The 23167-nt window shown below is 47.0% G+C and overlaps 1 protein-coding gene across 12 annotated transcripts in view; it reads right to left on the bottom strand.

Moving 5' to 3' along the window:
* The window catches only part of LOC119971578 (AP-2 complex subunit alpha-2-like), a 527190-nt gene that overhangs the window by 229842 nt on the left and 274181 nt on the right, over positions 1 to 23167 (bottom strand). For all 12 annotated transcript variants that reach the window (XM_038807337.1, XM_038807343.1, XM_038807342.1 and 9 more), the window contains 2 exons: positions 14700 to 14797; positions 3616 to 3847 (listed from right to left, as the gene is read on the bottom strand). In XM_038807337.1, the coding sequence (XP_038663265.1) occupies positions 3616 to 3847; positions 14700 to 14797 (330 nt within the window). The remainder of the gene's footprint in view (positions 1 to 3615; positions 3848 to 14699; positions 14798 to 23167) is intronic.

The raw sequence follows: 23167 nt of genomic DNA, 5'->3' as shown, positions 1-23167 counted from the left end.
GTTTCTTCCGCCCCCCTGGATTTCCTTTTTAGTCTGAGGTAGACTCTCCTTATTATCTATCAAATCACCTTCACCTTTACCACTTGAGTATTTCTCATGTCCCCAGTTTATATCCCTCACAGGCTGAAACTGATGTCGGAAACCATACTTTGATTTCTGAACCAATTCATAATCATCTGCCATTTCTGCTGCCAACCTCACAGTTTTAATCCTCTGCTCTTCCACATGAGGTCTCACTACATTAGGAATTGAATTTTTAAACTCCTCCAAAAGTATAATTTCTCTGTCGTTTAAGTTCACAAAGCCAACCCAATAGATAAACTTTTATCCCCCTCGAGCCTCTAATTTGTTATGGGCCAGGGTTTAGAGAACCACAAAGTGTATCATGGAGATCACCTGACTGACAACTTTTGATAGATTGTGGTTATGGGGAACACACGGGCCTACTTTCTAGGTGTGATGCAACAGAGATATACAGTACTTTTAAATTAAAACAATGCTTATTTATGAAACCACTTAACACTTTATAAACCCACAGTAAACATCTTAACAACTATCAACACCAATAAATTCCCATAAGAATACAGTACTCTATAAGTAACTCTTAATCTTTCCTTGCAACACCCATAAGACAAAAAGGAATCCTTTTTACAGAAAGACATCAATTTATATTTCTCTACTGAGATCGGTTACCACTTTAACATCACCAAATGAACATTCTTTAGCTTGCAGAGATTCATACACATCTTGATGTGACCGCAGCTTCTCCAAATCTAAAACAAAACTAAACACACCCTGTAGCAGGCAGCCCAAAGTGAAAGTAAAAGCAGACAGACAGCCCAGCTCCATCCACACTCTGACATCACCGATAAACACCCATTTCTTAAGGGAACATCCACTGCAGCTATGTTGTGAACACCAATTTCTTAAAGGTACTCTCACATGACAATCAACCATAATCATAAAGAATGGCAGGGAAGGTTCGAAGGGCCGAATGGTCTCCTCTTCCTATTTTCTATATTTCTATGACCCCCATCCGTCACCCCCCAACCTCTCAGAGGCCGCTTCTTACCTGCTTGCACCCCCCACCCTTGATATCCCCCCTCCAGCCTCCTTTCATGGCACGACCCCCCTCATGGCACTGGCACTGCCAGCCTGGAAATATTCCTGCTGACTTGGCAGTACCACCGGGGCACCTTTGCAGTGCCAGCCTTGCCCTGCCAAGTTTCCCACGTTCCAGGGGCATTACATTGAATTTTACTCGAGGGCAACCCTTTTAGGAATGAGATGAGGAGAAATTTCTTCAACTAGAGAATAGTGAGCCAGTGGAATTCTCTACTACAGGAAGCAGTTGATGCCAAACATTGTATGTTTTCATGGAGTTAAATATAGCTCCTGGGGCTAAAGGGATCAAAGGATATGGGCGGAAAGTGGGAACAGGTTACTGAGTTGGATGATCAGCCATGATCATATTGAATGGCCAAGCTAGCTCGAATGGCCTTTCTTGCTCTTATTTTTCTATGTAAGTGCCTTATTATAATCAATAAAACACAAGATTACATCTTTTTTCATCTCTTGGTTTTTTCTGACAGAATGCTAGAAATGCTGAAGATAGCATTTTGCATTCCTCTATATTCTACAAAACTATTTTAAACAGCTGAGATTCCTGTCTTATCTTTATCCTAGCCCTATTCATCAGTATTCATAGTGTTATGGGCCAGGGTTTAGATAACCCCAAAGTGTATCATGGAGTTCACCTGACCCACAACTTTTAATAGATTGTGGTATGGGGAGCACACAGCCAACTCTACAGGTGTGGTACAGCAGAAATGGAAAATATTTTTAAAGCAAAACAATGTTTATTCTATGAACACAAGTTAACGTTTTTAAAACATACAGTGAACATCTTCGCAACCATCAATTCAAATACAACCCCCAAAGAATACAACACTAAGTAATCCTTAATAACTTCCCAAACAACATCCAGAAGACAAAAGAAACACCTTTTAACAGAAGCACATCAGGTTTACATTCGCTACTGAAAACATTTATAATTCTGAATTCACCAAATGATCAAGAGATAGTCTTTTCATGGCAGAGAGAACAGCAGTACACCTGCTTTGTCTGGCTTCAGCTCCAACACTGAAAACAAAACCAAAAAAACACAGACACACCCAAGCTTTTCTCAAAGTGAAACTAAAAAGCAGAGCCAGAGCTCAGCTCCAACCACACTCTGACATCACTGCAGTAACATGAGCAGCCAAACATTTCTTAAAGTGACATTCTCATGACAATAGAAGGATATTAGTAATGTGACTTGGACTTCACATTCAATTGCTCTGGGTTCTGTGGGGATCACAATAAATCTTAATTCGCTTAAAACTTCAGAGATTTCTCTCAATCACAAACTTCATTAAAGATCAGAGTCATAGAGTCATATAATTCCTACAGAGCAGGAGGCCATTTGGCTCATCGAGTCTGCACCGATCCTTTGAAAGAGAGGGTCTTTGGACTGTGGAAGAAAACCAGAGCATCCGGAGGAAATTCACGCAGTCATCTCCACACAGTTGCCCAAGGTTGGAATCGAACCTGGGTGCCTGACGCTGTGAGGCAAGAGTGCTAACCACTGTGCCACCATTCATCGATTCCAAAGCCATCTGAACTTTCAATTTGTTTGGTGACTATTTCATCTGGGCCTTTAGCTTCATTGTTTTTCATCTTATTCATTGCTCTGCTTACTTTGTGTTTCATGATCTTTGGACTATCGCATTGAATATAATCATATTTTGATCACTGTTAGATAAATGTTCACTATCTATGTTAACTCAATTTAGCTCATTACTAAATGGAGTACAAGCTGCTTTGGCGCATATTGCTACAGACAACTACCATGAATGCATTACAGAAATTTATTCGGGGAGTCGAGAAGTAAGGCGGGGGTGGAACAAGGCAGAGTGATGCAGGGTGCAGTGGAAAAAGGAGTTGTCCCACAGGTCGGCACGACAGTGGTCAGCAATGTAGCTTCACAGCTCCAGGGTTCCAGGTTCGAGTCCTGGCTTGGGTCACTGTTTGTCCGGAATCTGCACATTCTCCCCGTGACTGTGTGGGTTTCCTCCGGGTGCTTCGGTTTCCTCCCACAGTCCAAAGTTGTGCAGGTTAAGTGGATTGGCCATGCTAAATTACCCTTAGTGTCCAAAAAGGTTATGTGGGGTTACTGGGGTATGGAGATAGGGTGGAGGCATGGGGTTAAGTAGGGCGCTCTTTCCAAGGGCTGGTGCAGACTTGATGGGCCGAATGGCCTCATTCTGCACTGTAAATTCTATGATTCTACAAAGTTATTAGGTCAGTGGGAGACAGGCGGAGCAGGAAGAGGATGCTGGGTCAGTAAAACATGATAGAGAAGGCAGACAGACAGAAAGCAGAGGGAAGGACAGTCAACATGTTAATAAGCACACAAAAGATTAGTAACATAAAAAATTATGCAGCAAATTAAGTACTGTCTTGCAGTACTTGCAGAGAGAACAGAAGGATAAAGCTAGCAGCAAAAGGTGGGCAGAGTCACACAGACATTTATACATCAAGAGGTGCGGATACCTCTGAGGCTCCTGTACCTACCAAAATATCAGTGCTCGCTATATCACTGAGCCTCAGGTATTCCACTGCCCTCTGCTGCAGCTCTACATCTGAATTCCTCAACTGACTGTCACTGTGGAGCACGATTTGAATGGTAGACTTAATCTCAGGAAACAGGTTCACAAACTTGATATAAGTGGAAAGTAGGAGGGCTCTTGTGGGCACGCTGCACAGATGGAACTTGGAATGTAGCAAATTGAATTGTACTAAAGGGCTGAAAATAAAAAAAAATTTCACCTCAGAACAGCCATGCAAGGAACAAAGCAGTCAAACAGAACAACAAATTCCCATAAATTGCAATGAGATAAAAATAAGTCGCTGGATTAGTGGATTTCCACAACCACAGAATCGGTGCCAGTCCCAAACAATTCAGGATTCGTTCAAGGGCTAGCACTGGCGTCATATGAAACTTGAACGATTCCGATGGCAGTGTCCGATTCGCTAGGACCAAAATAGCCATATGAGAGGCTGACAAGCTGCAGCCGTATAAAAGCATACTCATCCTAGCCAACAAGATGGCAGCACGAAGAGTGGCACACAGTTCACGGACGCGGAGTGAGAGACTCTGTTCGACGCCATGGAGGAGATGCGGGTTATCCTGTGCCCCAAGGTGGGAAGACTGCCACCTGGTGCCATACACTGGGCCTGGCAGCAGGTGACAGAGGTCGTGGGCACCACTGCCAGGACCGGCCAACAGTGCCGGAAGAAGCTGTACGACCTCCTCAGGGCAGCCAGAGTGGGCAGCATTGTGCCCCTGGCACAAACCCCCCGAACCACACACCCGTAAACCCTAACCCAGAGGCAACCGAACCCCACTTGAAGGGTGACCACCCATCGGTAGTCTGCTCTCACCCCACCCTGCACCATATGCCAACACCCATGCTGCCATTCGTGGCTGGGTGCCCTGTTCACAAAGGCCACGAGCTGCCCACCTCCTGTACCGCATGCATCCGACTGTCTAGCACTTTGCACATTTGGGCCCCCCCCCCGCACCCGCTCCCAAGAGAAGGCGGTGCATAACCACATGGAGAGAGAGAAAACTTGCGGCCCCTCACTGTCGCAGAGAGAGTGCAGTCGCCGAGGCAGAGGTTAGCATCAGGCAAGCAAGTCAGCCCCTGCTGAGTTGTGGTGTCCCAATGGTTAGAATGGCAAAACCCCCACCACCCCCTCCCCAACCCCACCATATCCCACCACCTCCACACCACCCCACACCAACCCAAACCTATGATCCAACCGTGCATTATATCTTGTGTTTTGCAGGATCACCTGGCGACGTGGCGGGCCCTTCTAGTGTACTCCGCCCCCGGCCACAACCCATAGAAAATACCAGTGACGAGGCGGCGATGGACAATAACACAAGCCTCCAGACACCAGCCTACGACACCCTGGAGCACCAATTCTGGGAAGACTTTCCGTCAAAGCTGTCTCCATCACTCTCCACCGTTCCAGAGGTACTCACTTTGGTTGGGCACTTGAGTGAAGAGGCTCCTGGGGCACTATCTGGTGCGCACCAGACACATGCAGTGGTACATCAGGTGGACGTAGGAACGCCGAGGGGGTGGACAGTCAGAGAGTAGCCCCAACCCAGGGATTAGCTGCCTTCCAGACAGGTCTGGGTCTTTTGGAAAGGGTGGTCCCATTGGTGCTGGAGATGCAGGCACAGAGCAGGGGACTACATGAGGGGTTGTCAGCAACCATGCAGCGCCTGCAGGTGCAGTTGGAAGAATGATGCCGACCATGCCTGCCACTCAGGCCAAAACTGCATGGGTGGCATTCGCAGTGGAGGCCTTTGGGGGCGAAGGTATCAGCCATGGGTCAGTATGTCCAAGGCCTGGGGCACGCTGTGTGTGCGGTGGCTAAGGCACAGAACAAGGCAGGCCTGACACTGGCAGCTACGTACCAGGGTAACCTGGACATTGAAGTGGTGCTCCAGAGTTTGGCCCAGTCACAACAAGTCATGGGGGCAGGCATCGATGGTCACCACACTACCAGAAGGAATTGCACATCTCCACTGAACCTTCCCCTCACCTTGAACCCGTGCCCCCTTATAATTGTCATTTCTGCCGAGGAAAAAGCCTCCAACTGTTCATCCTATCTATTCCCCTAGTAATTTTATAAACTTCTATCACGTCACCCCTCAGCCTCCGTCTCTCTAGAGAGAACAATCCCAGTTTATTCAATCTCTCCATATAGCTAATACCCTCCATACTGATGGCTGACCTGTGCCAGTCCCAGAGGCAGGTCGCCCAGTCCCTGTGGTTCATGGCTGTGAGCATTGAGGCCCTGTTCGCGATGAGAGCAGGCCTCCAGGACCGGCAGCCCAGGTGGCTCACCCCAAGGAGTAACGTGGGGGCCATCAGGTACCCCGGGGGAGGAGGAGATGAAGATCCGGTGACTCCTGCACAGGTGGGGAGGGGGGAAAATACCACAGTGCCTCGGGCATTCTCCCCCCTGCCTTAGCCAATGGGCAGTGGGCAGAACAGGGTGGCACCACGCCACCTGGGACACCTGAGAGACTGCTGAGTCCGTCCAGGTCCGGTTGCTCCAGAGGAACAAAGAACAATACAGCACAGGAACAGGCCCTTCAAACCTCAAAGCCTGTGCCGCGCATGTGTCCTATCTAGACCAACCGCCTGTATCTTTCTATATCCCGTCCGTTCGTGGGCCTGTCCAGATAAGTCTTAAAGGTCGCTAACGTATCTGCCTCAACCACCTCACTTGGCAGTGCATTTCAGGCCAACACCACCCTCTGTGTAAAAAACGTCCCCCGCACATCTCCACTGAACCTTTCCCCACTCACCTTGAACCTGTGCCCCCTTGTAATTGTCATTTCTGCCCAGGGAAAAGCCTCCAACTGTTCACCCTATCTATTCCCCTAATAATTTTATAAACTTCTATCACGTCACCCCTCAGCCTCCGTCTCTCTAGAGAGAACAATCCCAGTTTATTCAATCTCTCCATATAGCTAATACCCTCCATACCAGGCAACATCCTGGTAAACCTTTTCTGTACTCTCTCCACAGCCTCCAATTCCTTCTGGTATGTTCCAGAAACATATATATATATAGACAATATATAGACATCTATATAGACAATATAAACATATATATAGACACTTTGTCTATGTGTATGTTTCTGGAACATACCTCTTCATTCACCTGAGGAAGGAGCAGTGCTCCGAAAGCTAGTGTTTGAAACAAACTGTTGAACTTTAACCTGGTGTTGTAAGACTTCTTAATGATTTTTAACACACCAAACACTTCCTCCCTCATAATAACGACCTGTTCTAAAGTGTTTACACATCCCTCTGAGACCACCAATCAACATGTTACTCTCTTTTGTGACTACCGATGCAAAATACTCATTAAGGACCTCACCTACTTCCACTGGTTCTATACATAATTTCCCTCCTTTGTCTTTGAATGGGCCAACTCTTTCTCTAGCTACCCTCTTGTTCTGAATATAAAATGCCTTGGGATTTTCCTTAATCGTGTCTGCCAGGGACATTTTGTGACCCCTTTCCCCCCTCCTAACTCCCTGCTTGAGCTCTTTTCTACTTTCCTTGTATTCCTCAAGTGCTTTATCTGTTTTTAGTTCTCTGTACCTTACATATGCATATTTTTTCTTTTTGACAATATTCTCAATTTTCCTTGTCAGCAATGGTTCCCGAATCCTGCCTTTCCTTTTTACCAGCACATTCCCGTCAACTGCTTCTTAAAAGAATCCCACATGCCAAATGTGGATTTACCCTCAAACAGCCTCTCCCAAACAATAGCCTCCCAAACCATGCTTAATCTGGTTGTAGTTAGCCTTCCCCCAATTTAGCTCCTTAACCCGAGGACAACACTCGTCCTTTTCTATGAGTATCCAAAAACTTACGGAATTGTGGTCACTGCTCGCCACATGTTCTCCCACTACAATGCTGATGACCTGGCCAGGCTCGTTCCCTGGTACTAGGTCCCATATAGCCCCCTCTGGTCGGACTATACACATATTGTTCCAAAAAACCTTCTTGGACATGCTTGACAAATTCTTCACCATCCAGCCCCCTAGCCCTAAGGGATTTCCAGCCAATGAGGAAAATTAAAATTGGCCACTACAACAACCCTATAATTTCAACATTTATCCAGAATCTGTTGCTCAACTTCCCGTGGGCTGTTGGGAGGCCTGGAATACACCCCCATCATTATGACTGCCCCCTTAGAAAAAACAAAGAACAAAGAGAAGTACAGCACAGGAATTTTCATAGAATTCAGTGCAGAAGGAGGCCATTCAGCCCATCGAGTCTGCACCGGCTCTTGGAAAGAGCACCCTACCCAAGGTCAACACCTCCACCCTATCCCCATAACCCAGTAACCCCACCCAACACTAAGGGCAATTTTGGACACTAAGGGCAATTTATCATGGCCAATCCACCTAACCTGCACATCTTTGGACTGTGGGAGGAAACCGGAGCACCCGGAGGAAATCCACGCACACACGGGGAGGATGTGCAGACTCCGCACAGACAGTGACCCAAGCCGGATTTGAACCTGGGACCCTGGAGCTGTGAAGGGATTGTGCTATCCACAATGCTATCGTGCTGCCCTTTTTATAAATTTCGAGTACCCAATTCATTCTTTTCCAATTAAGGGGCAATTTAGCATGTTCAATTCACCTACCCTGCACGTCTTTGGGTTTTGGGGGCGAAACCCACGCAAACACGGGGAGAATGTGCAAATTCCACACGGGCAGTGACCCAGAGCCGGGATCGAACCTGGGACCTCGGCGCCGTGAGACTGCAGTGCTACCACTGCCCCACCATGCTGCCTCTAACAGCACAGAACAGGCACTTCAGCCCTCCAAGCCCGTGCCGATCGTACTGCCCGCCTAAACTACAATCTTCCACACTTCCTGGGTCCGTATCCCTCTATTCCCATCCTATTCATGGATTTGTCAAGATGCCCCTTAAATGTCAATATTGTCCTTGCTTCCACCACCTCCTCCGGCAGCGAGTACCAGGCACCCACTACCCTCTGTGTAAAAAACTTGCCCCGTACATCTCCTCTAAACCTTGACGCTCGCACCTTAAACCTATGCCCCCTAGTAATTGACCCCTCTACCCTGGGGAAAAGCCTCTATCCACTGACTAGCCTCTTCCTATTTCTGAGCTCTACCCACAGTGCCTTGTTACTTGATTTCTCCATGGTGTCCTCTGTACAGCTATATGTTCCCTAACCAGTATTGCAACTTCCCCACCTTTTACCTTCCTCCTTGTCTTGCCTAAAACTCCTAGATCCTGGAATATATAGCTGCCAGTCCTGTCCCTTTTTTTAGCCAAGTCTCCGTTACAGCAACCACATCCAAGTTCCACGCATGAATCAAGGCTTTAAATTCATCTGTCTTACCCGTTACGCTCCGTGTATTGAAGTAGATACACTCCAGACCTCCAGTCCCACTGAGTTTAACCTCCCCCAGCCTACCCTTCCTCTTAGCCAGCCTGATCCTGCTACTATGCTCATCCTCAGTCTCTACACTTGCTGGCTTACTGTCCTGATTCCCGCCCTCCTGCCAAATCAGTTTAAACCCACTCGAACCATATTAGCAAACCTCCCAGCCAGGACAGACAGCAAGGGGACCCAGGCCATGGACGGGAACCGCAGCAGAGCGCCTCCACTCCTGATGTGCTGCCTGGTGATCCACCTAGATGTAGCATAAGTGCCGGAAAGCCAGAAAGTAAGATACCAGTTAAGTAGGCACCGTTGGAGCACACAGGATAGTGTTAGGAGCTAGGGCACAGACTTGTACATAATATTCACCTTTTCACAATAAACAGCTGTGCAGAAATGTTTCATTCTGCCTCGGTGCTCTGTTCGCTGGGTGTTAAGGTTGGGCTGAGCAATCTGGTTTCAGAGAGGGGAGAGGGGTGCGGCTGGGGAGAGGCGGGCACGGGCCGGGCTGCCAGTTCAGCCATCGCTCACCGTCCCGGTGTCTGGCCCACCACAATCCCTCTCCACACAACTGCCACCCCCACCTCAGCCACCCCAAGGGTTCGATGGGACGGTGTGAAGGAATGCTCAGTCAGACGTTGTCGAACAACACAGAGGCAACAGAGCTCATCGTGGAGCAGATTGTCATCATCCTCCAACCTATGGACCAAAACCAGTTAACGCTAATCCAGGGCCCGCATTCCATAGTGAGGCGGGTAGGAATCACACAGGGGTCGCAGGTGCAAGGGCACCGGGTTGGTGCAGGGAGGGTAAGCATGGAAGGGGGTCAGCTGAGCATGGGGGAGTTGCAGTGGTGGGACGGGAAGTTAGTGCCGCCTGCCAGGCACCTCTGTTTGCAAACCTGGAGGCAATTAGAGCCTTCCATGTGCGGCAGCCCAGGCGCACACGTTGTGCGGCCACCTGTGCATGCCCGGCCCATGCTCTGTCCATTCATGCCCGCCCCCAAAGGCCAGGCGTCAGACGAGGCCTGACGTTCATTCTCCTCCTCCAGCATGTTGCTACTCTGCTGTGCTCTGTTTTGGAGTACACATCAAGCCACATCGATGTTGGACACTCTCCTGGCGCTTTACTGGAAGGACCTGACAGAGCAGTCCAGGCACCGGAACCGCATCGATAGGACGTTGATGCACTGCTCGATCACACTCCAGTCGCAACATAGGCATCATTGTAGCGGGTCTCCATGTTGATCTGTCAGTCAGTCCGGATAGGTGTCGGTAGCCATGACCGCAGCCCATGAGCCAATCCCTTATCCGGGGGTGCACCTCAAACATGTCGGGAATCGTCGAGTGTGCCAGGATGAAGGTGTCATGCACATACCTGGGTATTGGGCACAGATGTGCATGGTGTGCATCTCGTGGTCGCACAGTAGTTGTACATTCATCGAGTGGGACACCTTTCAGTTCGGGAAGTTCAGTTAGGCCCCTTATGCGCTGGTGCTCATAGGGGGACATGCATCCCATCAATCACCGCCTGGACGTGGGAATCCAGGCAATGGTGGCAAACCCGTTGCCGGGCATCCTGGTGAGCTCGGTCCACATTTAATTTGATATATTGCGCAGACCAGACATGTAGGGCCTCCATTACAGTGCGGATGCACCTGTGTACCAAGGTCTGCGAGAATACTGACAAGTCCCCACTAGGCGCCTGGAAGGACCCCCTGGCAAAAACGTTCAAGGCGACCGTCACCTTAATATCCACCGAGAGGGGGTGTCCTCGCCCAAACCCCTGTTTTAGTTGTTCCAAGTACGGCATGATCCGGCAGACATGCTGTACGGTTCCCCTGCTCAGCCAGAGTCTTCGACGCCATTCCCAGTCCGGCAGGCCCTCAAAGGACATGCACTGCCAGTACAGACGAGGCCTGATGCGGCGCCTCCTTCCCACTTCCTCCTCAGTCTATTGGGCAGCAGGCTCTCTATCCTCACCGGCTGGCTCTTGTTCTTCTGGGGCAGGCTCCGCTGCCGCAGATCCCTACCCAAGCAGTTCCTGCTCATATAGTCTCAGTGCATCCCCCAGGGTTGTAGTGGCTAGGATGATGGCAACCAATCCTTGTTGGATTCCAAAATCCATTGTCTGCAGGGGGTGAAAGACAGACATGTTAGCATAGTCTGCATCCTGTGCCCAGCTAGGTCAAACGGGCTACACGGTGACCCTGGCCTGCACTGCAGCTCCTGCATCCGCATGTCCCTCTCCCTCCTCTCCCATCCCCACACCCACCAATTCTCCGTGTCACTCTGTCTTCGCACCGCATCCCTGGCCCCCATCGATGCCTGGCGCTGCAGGGGCCTCTGGCCCCAGCACCCATCCATGATGGCATGAGTACCGAAGGCTGGCACTACCCATGCCAGCATTATGCTCTGCAACCCCTGTTCAGCGCCCTTATGTAGGCGTTATCCTTGGGTGGGCCGCGTGATGCCCCGCACGACGGATGGCGTCCGGTTGGTTGGGTTTAGGTAGAGGTTAGGTTGCACTCATATGGCCTGTGTCATTCTGCATAACCATGGGCCACGGTGAACGGTCAGTGGGGTGCCCACAAGATGGCTGCCTGCAGGCCACAGCTATAGTGATTCGTGCCTGATACCACCCCAGACTCAGGGGTCACCCCAACGCCACGGTCCATCCCTTGTCACCTGCTTTCCCCCCACCCCCCTCCACTACACCACCCCACCATTCATGCCAGCAGCCCACGTTGCGTATCTGGGAATATGCCCTACCTCCTCTCTTCCTCAGCAGCCACAGCGCCAGTTTCCCCAATTTTAAAACCACAAATGAAACTCGCTGCCGGTAATTTCTCCCAGGGAGGCGGAGCATCGCAGAGACTTGAGAAAACCGGGTTGGGCCCGTTAATGATCTGCCATCGGCATTTATCGCTGCTGTGGAGTAGAATGCATTGACTGTGCTGTCAAGGCACCGGAGCATGGCATTCTGTCGGGCACCCAGTGCCGGCCATGATTTTCAGCTCATGCACGATTCTCCTCCGGCGTCGCTGGATGAAGAAGTTCGCCCCAAGTTAATCTGTTTTAGTTGTTGGGTGGGCAGATAAATATTGGCCAAGACACGGTGAGGAACTATTATTTTTTGAATAGTGCCATGGGATCTTTCCCATTAACATCTCATCTGAAAGAAAGAAGCTTCAACAGTGGAGCATTCTATCAAGTGTTATCTTAGATTATTTGTTCAGGTTTCAAGAGTGGGAGTGAATCCACAATCTTACAATTTAGAGACAAAGTAAATAAAAGACAGATTATGGAACACCGTCTTAATGTAATGAACGAATAAAATCCTTAACAGTTTAATAAATCCTGGTATATGTCATAATGTCCACTCATGTATATAATGAGATGCAGACAGGCAGTGATTGACACATAGGATTGTTGCACGTTTTACTTGAGTGTTACGCGTTTTATTGGAGTGTATTAACACGCCTCCGTTTAAAGGCCGTGTGCTTAACACTACTACGGCTCTGTGTATGTAATTCTGCTCAGGAGTCGCCAGGTGCCGTATTTAGACACCTCACAAGTACATCAAGGTCAGGTTCAAAGTAATAAATCTGTACACCGATTAGTAAGTTCAAACGATTGATATTTATTATAACAAATATAATAAATACACATGTATACGCTAAAGAGACTAAGTTACTTCTAAACTAAACAACTAAAATACTTATCTAGACAGGAACAGGCAAGGTCAGGGAGCGAGGCCTTCGTCCCGTTCTTGGTCTGCAACTCTCAGGGTCTTAAAATCGTCAGGGTCTAGTAAAGTCTGGATCACGTAGCGATCGTTGTGGTGACACTTACAGTTCGATGGCTGGTGGCTCAACGGCTGGTGATGGAACTGGAGTCAGGATGCGATGTATCAGCAAAGCGATGAAAACAGCAGAGAGCCGGAGCCAAAAACAACAGACCGGACCATGTGCGGGGTCTACTTTTATAGGTCCCCCAAAGTCCGTGCCACTTCGGGGCGGTTCTCTACCTGCTGTGTATCGATTGGGCCTTCTCCCAATCGATATTTTCCAAACCCCCCAATCTGAGGGTCGCTTCTCGATGAGTGGGGTGGTCTCTATGGTTCTTTGTGATGGATACTTATGGTGCCGTTTCGTCTGGGCGTCTACTCAAAAGTATCCATTCATACCTAAATGTTTCTATTGTGTGGGCCTGGATCTGGATCACCTCATTACAATGTAAATCGTTGTTGCCATTTACACCTTTAGTTGAGATTCTGCACCTGGCCACAAACTGGTTTCTGTACGTGCAGAATGCTAATTATCCTTCTGCAAACTGCTTGTCCTTGCTAAGACTGTTTTCTCCCTGCAGCCTTAGCAGTTCTCCATTTTGTAGCCCAGTGTCCATCTTAGGTGGCTACAGGATGACCAGTAAGCATACAACACAGTACAACCAATCACCAGACAGGACACTACCACTATAAAGCCAGAGGGCACTAGGTTTCCCGCTCTCTCGGGACCCAGCTACTGAGACAGTCAGAGTCCACGAGCTAGCAAGTGCAAACACCATGCAGTAAGTCTGGTCAGGCTACTACAAGGTCACCAGTCAGATCAGTATAGTGTCGACCCACAGCAGAATATGTATAGCAGTTCTATAGTTGAATAAAAAAGTGTTGGATCTTCTCCAGTGTCAGACGTCTGTGTCTAACTTCCCTGCATCGAGCGCAGTCCATATCGAACCAACCTGCCTAACACATCAGTATGTAGTAATAACCTATCTCAGAATCACAAAGGACTGACCAAAGTTTTTCTCTGTTTGTAAAGGGAATAAATCAGAGCAATGTGGGCCAGAAAGTTCCCAAGTCAAACCTCCAAGTTGACCTGAGCTGAGCCTGCAGTTTGGGGCTTACAGTTGGCCTCAATGACACCTGGTTAGAAAGGGAATTCTGCCAGGGTTTCTATACCTGAAATATGTCCAGAAACAACTCCTGTCAAATGAAGGGAAAAATCTAATCAGGCAGTAATGTCTCTATGAAGAAACAGCCTGTTAACACTCACTAGAATAGTCACTTGGGAATGTTCCCCATCAACCTATCAAACCATATCTCAAGAAAAATGGCAAAGTAAAAAATAATTTAATGACTAATCATTGTTTTAATGAAACTGTAATTTTGTTTTAAAAACAAAGAGCACAAGAGACAACATTATCATTGCAATAAGTATTTATAATTATTCATAAGTATTAATATTCATAATTTTTATTCAATTAGATCCATCTGAAAGTATAATACCAGTACACAGAATAATGTTTTTGTCATTGTATGTTCCGCTGTGCTTGACCAATGAGCCCTTCGAATGAAACTGCACATTTACCAAGCAGTAGCTGCTGCTACATCTAATGACTGGATAAAGCTCGCAATAGAGCTCACAACAGAGCACTCTGCTAGATCAGCTGATCCTACACTTTGTGGGAGTATTCTGGTGAAAGACGAGCTCACTGTACCCATTTCAAGCCTTGTTAGCTCGCTGCTGATTGGCTGATGTAGTCGCCGTACAATGCAAAACTGGGAACATTCAAAGAGGAGAGGACACAGCAAATGGGCTTCTGAAGGAGAGCAAGTGTAGCAAATTCAATTAACCTAGATCTTGGATCACCAGCAACAAGGTTTCCAAACTCTCCCAGGATATATCCACCCACTTTCACGAGGTTTTCATGGCAAGCGGGGGCTTGGAGGGCCTGTAAAGAAATAATACGCATTAATCTCCAGAATGAATAGCCCGCATTCAATTAGATTAACATTACAACACAAACTGGCCGTACATCTCCACTAGGCTTTGTTGGTCTTTAAACTACACACAAACAGTTGTCCTAAGGGGCTGGTTTAGCACACTGGGCTAAATCGCTGGCTTTTAAAGCAGACCAAGGCAGGCCAGCAGCACAGTTCAATTCCTGTACCAGCCTCCCCGTACAGGCGGCAGAATGTCGCGACTAGGGGCTTTTCACAGTAACTTAATTGAAGCCTGCTCGTGACAATAAGCGATTTTCATTTTCATTTCATAATCTCACGTGTCCACTCTCCTTATCTTATTCTTTGCTTCCAACTTGTGATGAATATAACAGTGACCACAGAGTCAGATAAAATAAAAAGCTTTTGTAGGAATCAAACTGATGACCAGGAGTTGATTCTAGCACACAGCACATGTGCCACAAGTAAAATAAAATGAATATGAAATGTGGTTTTCAGAATCCCTAATATCCATTGGGATAGAAACATAACAAATATAATTTATGAATAAGACTTAAATAGTTCAAACTACCCTAACAACAAATGTAACAAAGAGAATAAATGTTACTCAAGGATCTTGAATTAATAAACATAAAATTCTTGCTAACATCATTAGTAAAAGCTTAAGCGAGAGGCCCAGAGGTCCATAGACATAACATGTCGCTCAAACCCATTAGTCTAGCGATATTTCAAGATGTATTCACACAAACACTGCAATAAAACATAGAGATAGCATGCCCTATAAACAACCTCTTTAAAAAAATTGTATGATCCTATACCTGTGAAATAGCCATCTTTTAAATTGGCTACTGAAAGACTAGTTTCTTTAAGGTTAAAAAGGTCGAAGCTGTCACTGTCCTCAAGAGAAAGCTATATCAATCTACAGATATGTATAGCCGTTTCCAAGACAGGCTGCTTAAGAAAAATGTAGAAAAGAGGCAGATTCAGCAGAAGCAGGACTCACTCTTCTCTTCTGCAAGAGAGGGCACAGTCACTGTTCTGATCCCTACCTGTTTTATCAAAGAAGTCTCAAGACTTTTGTGAGTATGTTTTTATTACCCTGTTAAAAGTTTTTGTAATACATGATTCTTTCGGATATCCATATCCAAGTATATTTTTCTCTAAATAATAACAAACTGTTAGCAGACTTACATTAATGACAAACTGTTAGTGTCATATTCTGTAGACTGGTCAAAGTAAATGATGAACTACAGAACATCTAGTTTAAATAATTTATTATGAAACAACTGTGTGATAAAGATAACTAGGTTCAATAAAATAATAAACTACTAACACTAATTAACTATTGTAAAGCTACTGCAAAATACGTCTATCCCCCAGATGACCTACTTCCAACTCCCCAGCCACAGGGTCAAGTGGTATACTGCCACCTGGTGGTCAAAGGTCATACATAACATTATGTGCAGACTTGCTTTATGCATATCATCACAGTTAGCAGACTTACATTAATAACAAACCGTTAGCAGATTTACATTTTGTAGACTGTGAATCTGTTTTATACCTTTAATGTTTGTAATAAAACCCCACTAAAATATAACTGTATGTGTTAACTTGAGTAAGTTTTAAATTCTTAAACGCATGTTAAGATGTCCAAAGCGACAAGTAACAAAAGTAAAAATCCAGGAACTTTCCTGGAGGAATCTTTCATCAGAATGTAACTGAAAGCTATTTCACTAATTTCAAAGCTGGAAGAGTAATTTCCTTCTAGTGAGAGCTGTCCTGTTTTGTACAGGAAGATGATTTTCCTTCTTTCAGTGGCTTTGCCAGAAGCAGACTATTAAGATTAGTCATCCAGGTCAGAAATTCCACATCATTCACAAACTACACATCTAAATTATTGTTAAATCAAGTGCCAATTAACACAGAGCCACAGAAGGAAATATTAAGACAAGTGATCAAAAACTTGGTCAAAGGAATGTCTGAAGAAATGGAATTCCAGAGCTTAATGTTTAGAAAGCTGAAGGCGCAGTTAGCAATGGCTAAATGAGGGCAGTAAAGAATTCACAGAAGGCAAGCTTTGCAGGAATTAAGATTTCTCAGAAGGTTATAGGATTGGAATAGGGTACAGATGGGAAGGGAATGGAGGGATTTGAACACTAGAATGAGAATTTTTACATCAATATGTGATAGAATGGGAATGAATGTAGGTCTGTAAGCAAAGGGGTGACAGATGAATAGGACTTGGCAGAAGTTAGTGTCCACTCACGGTAGCACTGTTGCTTCACAGTGCCAGTGATCTAGTTTTGATTCCCGACTTGGTCACGCCTGTGCGGAGTCCACACTTTCTCCCCATGTCTGCGTGGGTTTCCTCTGGGTGCTCCAGTTTCCTCCCACAGTCCAAAGATGTGCAGGTTAGGTGGATTGGCCATGCTAAATTGTCCTTCATGTCCAAAAAGGTTAGGTGGGGTTACTGGGTTACAGGGATAAGGTGGAGGTATGGGGTTGGGTAGGGTGCTTTCGAAGGGCAGGTGTGGACCCAATGGGCCGAATGGCCTCCTTCTGCACTGTAAATTCTCTGATTCTATGATAACTGTGTTTTAGATGATCTTGTCTATAAAATGTAGAAAATCGGAAGCACAGTAGCATTGTGGATAGCACAATCGCTTCACAGCTCCAGGGTCCCAGGTTCGATTCCGGCTTGGGTCACTGTCTGTGCGGAATCTGCACATCCTCCCCGTGTGTGCGTGGGTTTCCTCCGGGTGCTCCGGTTTCCTCCCACAGTCCAAAGATGTGTGGGTTAGGTGGATTGGCCATGATAAATTGCCCTTTCGTGTCCAAAATTGCCTTTAGTGCTGGGTGGGGTTACTGGGTTATGGGGAAAGGGTGGAGGTGTTGACCTTGGGTAGGGCGTAGGGTGCTCTTTCCAAGAGCCGGTGCAGACTCGATGGGCCGATTGGCCTCCTTCTGCACTGTAAATTCTATGATGATCTATGACCTGGAAAGTATTTGTGTGGTCAAGGCTGTTGGTAACAAAGGCATGGATGAGGGTATCTGCCACTAAAGAGATAAAGAATGGCGGATGAACAAATAATAATCGTTATTAGTGTCATAAGTAGGCCTACATTAACACTGCAATGAAGTTACTGTGATAATTAGGTTTTGCACTGAGTGCTGAATTTGGTGCATTTGACTGCTATAGTGAGAGTTTGGTGACTGAGGGAGTATAAGGGTTCATTTTTATATAAAGTCTAGCCTTTCTTTTATTTATTTATTTAATTAACTTAAAATTTGCTGTTTGGTTTAGAAGAAGGTGAATTTTCAATCAGCTTTAAACAAAGGTTCTACTTGTAGGTCCTTGCAGCTGGAGCTTGTTAATTAGTTAATTGGATTACGCCAGTTTTCAGAGGCTAGATTCACAGTATAAAAGGGATCCATACAGTGCAGACTTTGTTTGCAGTGAGTACTGAATTTGGTGTATTTGAGTGCTATAGTGAGAGTTTGGTGACTGAGGGAGTTTGGTGAGGAGGGAGTAAGGTTCTCCTTTCATTTAATTTCCGCAAAGAGCGAGAAGGGAGCCAGGAGGTTACAGAGTGCAGCTGACTGGGAGCAGAGTTGGAGGGCGGAGGTCCAGTTGGTCCACAGGGCAGCTATATTCTGTAAGGTAAGAGGGGATGGAGGCTAGGGCGGTTGCATGCTCCTCCTGTAGGATGTGGGTGGTGAGGGATACCACTGGTGTCCCCGCTGACTATACCTGCGGGAAGTGCACCCAACTCCAGCTCCTCAGAGACCGTGTTAGGGAACTGGAACTGGAGCTGGATGAACTTCGGATCATCCGGGAGGCAGAGGGGGTTATAGAGAAGTGTTACAGGGAGGTAGCCACACCCAAGGTACAGGGCAAGAGTAGCTGGGTTACAGTCAGGGGAAAGAAAATGAACAGGCAGACAGTGCAGGGATCCCTCGTGGCTGTTCCCCTTCAAAACAAGTGTACCGTTTTGGATGCTATTGGGGGGGATGACCTACTGGGGGAAGGCCCTAGCTGCCAGGTCTCTGGCACTGAGTCTGGCTCTGGGGCTCAGAAGGGAAGGGGGGGGAGAATAGAAAAGCAATAGTAGTAAGAGATTCAATGGTTAGGGGAATATGTAGGAGATTCTGTGGTCGCGAGCGAGACTCCCGGAAGATATGTTGCCTCCCGGGTGCCAGGGCCAGGGATGTCTCGGATCATGTCTTCAGGATCCTGAAGGGGGAGGGTGGGCAGCCAGAAGTCGTGGTGCACATTGGTACCAACGACAGAGGTAGGAAAAGGGGTGTGGAGGTAATAAACGAGTTTAGGGAGTTGGGCTGGAAGTTAAAAGCCAGGGCAGACAGAATTGGCATCTCTGTTTTGTTGCCGGTTCCACATGATAGCGAGGCTAGGAATAGGGAGAGAGTGCAGTTGAACACGTAGCTGCAGAAATGGTGTAGGAGGGAGGGCTTCAGGTATTTGGATAATTGGAGCGCATTCTGGGGAAGGTGGGACCTGTACAAGCAGGACGTGTTGCATCTGATCTAGAGGGCCACCAATATCCTGGGAGGGAGGTTTTCTAGTACTCTTCAGGAGGGTTTAAACTAATTTGGCAGCGGAATGGGAACCGGATTTGTAGTCCAGCAACTAAGGTAGCCGATATTCAGGAAACCAAAGCGTGTAGTGAGGCAGTGGGGAAGGTAACACTGACAATGGAGAGTACTTGCAGGCACGGAGATGGGTTGAAGTGTGTATATTTCAACGCAAGAAGCATCAGGAATAAGGTGGGTGAACTTAAGGCATGGATCGGTACTTGGGACTACGATGTGGTGGCCATCACGTAAACTTGGATAGAAGAGGGGCAGAAATGGTTGTTGGAGGTCCCTGGTTATAGATGTTTCAATAAGATTAGGGAGGGTGGTAAAAGAGGTGGGGGGTGGCATTGTTAATTAGAGATAGTATAACAGCTGCAGAAAGGCAGTTCGAGGAGGATCTGCCTACTGAGGTAGTATGGGTTGAAGTCAGAAATAGGAAAGGAGCTACCTTGTTGGGAGTTTTCTATAGGCCCCCCCAATAGCAGCAGAGATGTGGAGGAACAGATTGGGAAACAGATTTTGGAAAGGTGCAGAAGTCACAGGGTAGTAGTCACGGGTGACTTCAACTTCCCAAACATTGAGTGGAAACTCTTTAGTTTGGATGGGGTGGTGTTTGTGCAGTGTGCCCAGGAAGCTTTTCTAACACAGTATGTATATTGTCCGACCAGAGGGGAGGCCATATTGGATTTGGTACTTGGTAATGAACCAGGGCAAGTGATAGATTTGTTAGTGGGGAGCATTTTGGAGATAGTGACCACAATTCTGTGACTTTCACTTTAGTAATGGAGGATAGGTGCGTGCAACAGGACAAGGTTTACAATTGGGGGAAGGGTAAATATGATGCGGTCAGACAAGAATTGAAGTGCATAAGTTGGGAACATAGGCTGTCAGGGAAGGACACAAGTGAAATGTGGAACTCGTTCAAGGAACAGGTACTACGTGTCTTTGATATGTATTTCCCTGTCAGGCAGGGAAGAGATGGTCGAGTGAGGCAACCGTGGTTGACGAGAGGTTGAATGTCTTGTGAAGAGGAAGAAGGTGACTTCTGTAAGGCTGAGGAAACAAGGTTCAGACAGGGCGCTGGAGGGATACAAGATAGCCAGGAGGGAACTGAAGAAAGGGATTAGGAGAGCTAAGAGAGGGCATGAAAAATCTTTGGCGGGTAGGATCAAGGAAAACCCCAAGGCTTTTTACACATATGTGAGAAATATGAGAATGACTAAGCGAGGGTAGGTCCAATCAAGGACAGTAGCGGGAGATTGTGTACTGAGTCTGAAGAGATAGGAGAGGTCTTGAACGAGTACTTTTCTTCAGTATTTACAAATGAGAAGGGCCATATCGTTGGAGAGGACAGTGTGAAACAGACTGGTAAGCTCGAGGAGATACTTGTTAGGAAGGAAGATGTGTTGGGCATTTTGAAAAACTTGAGGATAGATAAATCCCCCGGGCCTGACGGGATATATCCAAGGATTCTATGGGAAGCAAGAGATGAAATTGCAGAGTCGTTGGCAATGATCTTTTCATCCTCACTGTCAACAGGGGTGGTACCAGGGGACTGGAGAGTGGCGAATGTCGTGCCCCTGTTCAAAAAAGGGAATAGGGATAACCCTGGGAATTACAGGCCAGTTAGTCTTACTTCAGTGTTAGGCAAAGTAATGGAAAGGGTACTGAGGGATCGGATTTTTGAGCATCTGGAAAGACACTGCTTGATTAGGGATAGTCAGCACTGATTTGTGAGGGGTAGGTCTTGCCTTACAAATCTTATTGAATTCTTTGAGGAATGGATGTGGATGAATGTAAACAGTGGATCTAGTGGATTTTAGTAAGGCATTTGATAAGGTTCCCCATGGTGGGCGTATGCAGAAAGTAAGGAGGCACGGGATAGTGGGAAATTTGGCCAGTTGGATAACAAACTGGCTAACCAATAGAAGTCAGAGAGTGGTGGTGGATGGCAAATATTCAGCCTGGAGCCCAGTTACCAGTGGCGTACCGCAGGGATCAGTTCTGGGTCCTCTACTGTTTGTGATTTTCATTAATGACTTGGATGAGGGAGTTGAAGGGTGGGTTAGTAAATTTGCAGACGATACGAAGATTGGTGGAGTTGTGGATAGTGAGGAGGGCTGTTGTCGGCTGCAAAGAGACATAGATAGGATGCAGAGCTGGGCTGAGAATTGGCAGATGGAGTTTAACCCTGAAAATCATGAGGTTGTCCATTTTGGAAGGACAAATATGAATGCGGAATACAGGGTTAACGGTAGGGTTCTTGGCAATGTGGAGGAGCAGAGAGGTCTTGGGGTCTATGTTCATAGATCTTTGAAAGTTGCCACTCAAGTGGATAGAGCTGTGAAGAAGGCCTATGGTGTGCTAGCGTTCATTAGCAGAGGGATTGAATTTAAGAGACCTGAGGTGATGATGCAGCTGTACAAAACCTTGGTAAGGCCACATTTGGAGTGCTGTGTGCAGTTCTGGTCGCCTCATTTTAGGAAGGATGTGGAAGCTTTGGCAAAGGAGATTTACTTGGACGTTGCCTGGAATGGAGAGTAGGTCTTACGAGGAAAGGTTGAGGGTGCTAGGCCTTTTCTCATTAGAACGGAGAAGTATGAGGGGCGACTTGATAGAGGTTTATAAGATGATCAGGGGAATAGATAGAGTAGACAGTCAGAGACCTTTTCCTCGGGTGGAACAAACCATTACAAGGGGACATAAATTTAAGGTGAATGGTGGAAGATATAGGAGGGATGTCAGAGGTAGGTTCTTTACCAGGAGAGTAGTGGGGCATGAATGCACTGCCTGTGGAAGTAGTTGAGTCGTAAACATTAGGGACCTTCAAGCGGCTATTAGATAGCGTGCGTTGTATGACACTTACGTGATGGCGGCTGCTGTCCAGGCCTCTCCTTCTCAAGGTTCTTCTGTTGCAACGGTGTTCTGCTGGGAGGGCTGGCTGGTCAAGGAGAGGCTGGCAGAGAGAGAGAGCTGGGGTTGCGGTCTCTGTCTTATACTCCTCTCAGAGTCTTGCGCCCACCTGGGCGTACCCTCTATACACTCGCAATCAATTGGGTCTCTTCCCAATCGATTGATTTGAATTCCCCAATAACGGTGCAGTCCCTCGATCACTGGCCGGTTCTTGGGACTTATTGTTTTGGACTTCTCTTGGCGCCGAGAAGACTGGCCTTTCACTCAATATATCGATTTGAGTTAACTTGTTTCCATTGTACCTGGGAATCGCCCGGTATCGCCTCATTAGAATGCTAACTTGTTTTCTTTCACAGTGCTGTCTGGTTTCTGCAGCAGTCAGAATACACAAGTGCTTTTGCAAGCGGCTTACTTTTGCAACATGTCCATTTTCCCTGCATTCCTTGTAATCTTCCATTTTGTGTTGGGCAGTGGCCACCCCAGGTGGCTACACTCCCTCCTTGTGATCCTCAAGAGAAATCATGAATGGTCACCCAAGTTCGGTGTCTTTGTGTTCCCTGATTTCAGTGAGTCCCATGGCCTCTACACTTTCCTCAATTAGAACATAGACGATACAGCGCAGTACAGGCCCTTTGGCCCTCGATGTTGCACCGACATGGAAAAAAAAAACTAAAGGCCATCTAACCTACACTATGCCCTTATCATCCATATGCTTATCCAATAAACTTTTAAATGCCCTCAATATGGGGCGAGTTCACTACTGTTGCAGGTAGGGCATTCCACGGCCTCACCACTCTTTGCGTAAAAAACCCACCTCTGACCTCTGTCCGATATTTATTACCCTCTATGGC

This window comes from Scyliorhinus canicula, chromosome 9 (assembly GCF_902713615.1).
Source record: "Scyliorhinus canicula chromosome 9, sScyCan1.1, whole genome shotgun sequence".
Taxonomy (NCBI): Eukaryota; Metazoa; Chordata; class Chondrichthyes; order Carcharhiniformes; family Scyliorhinidae; genus Scyliorhinus; species Scyliorhinus canicula.
This window is presented reverse-complemented; position numbering and strand designations above follow the sequence as displayed.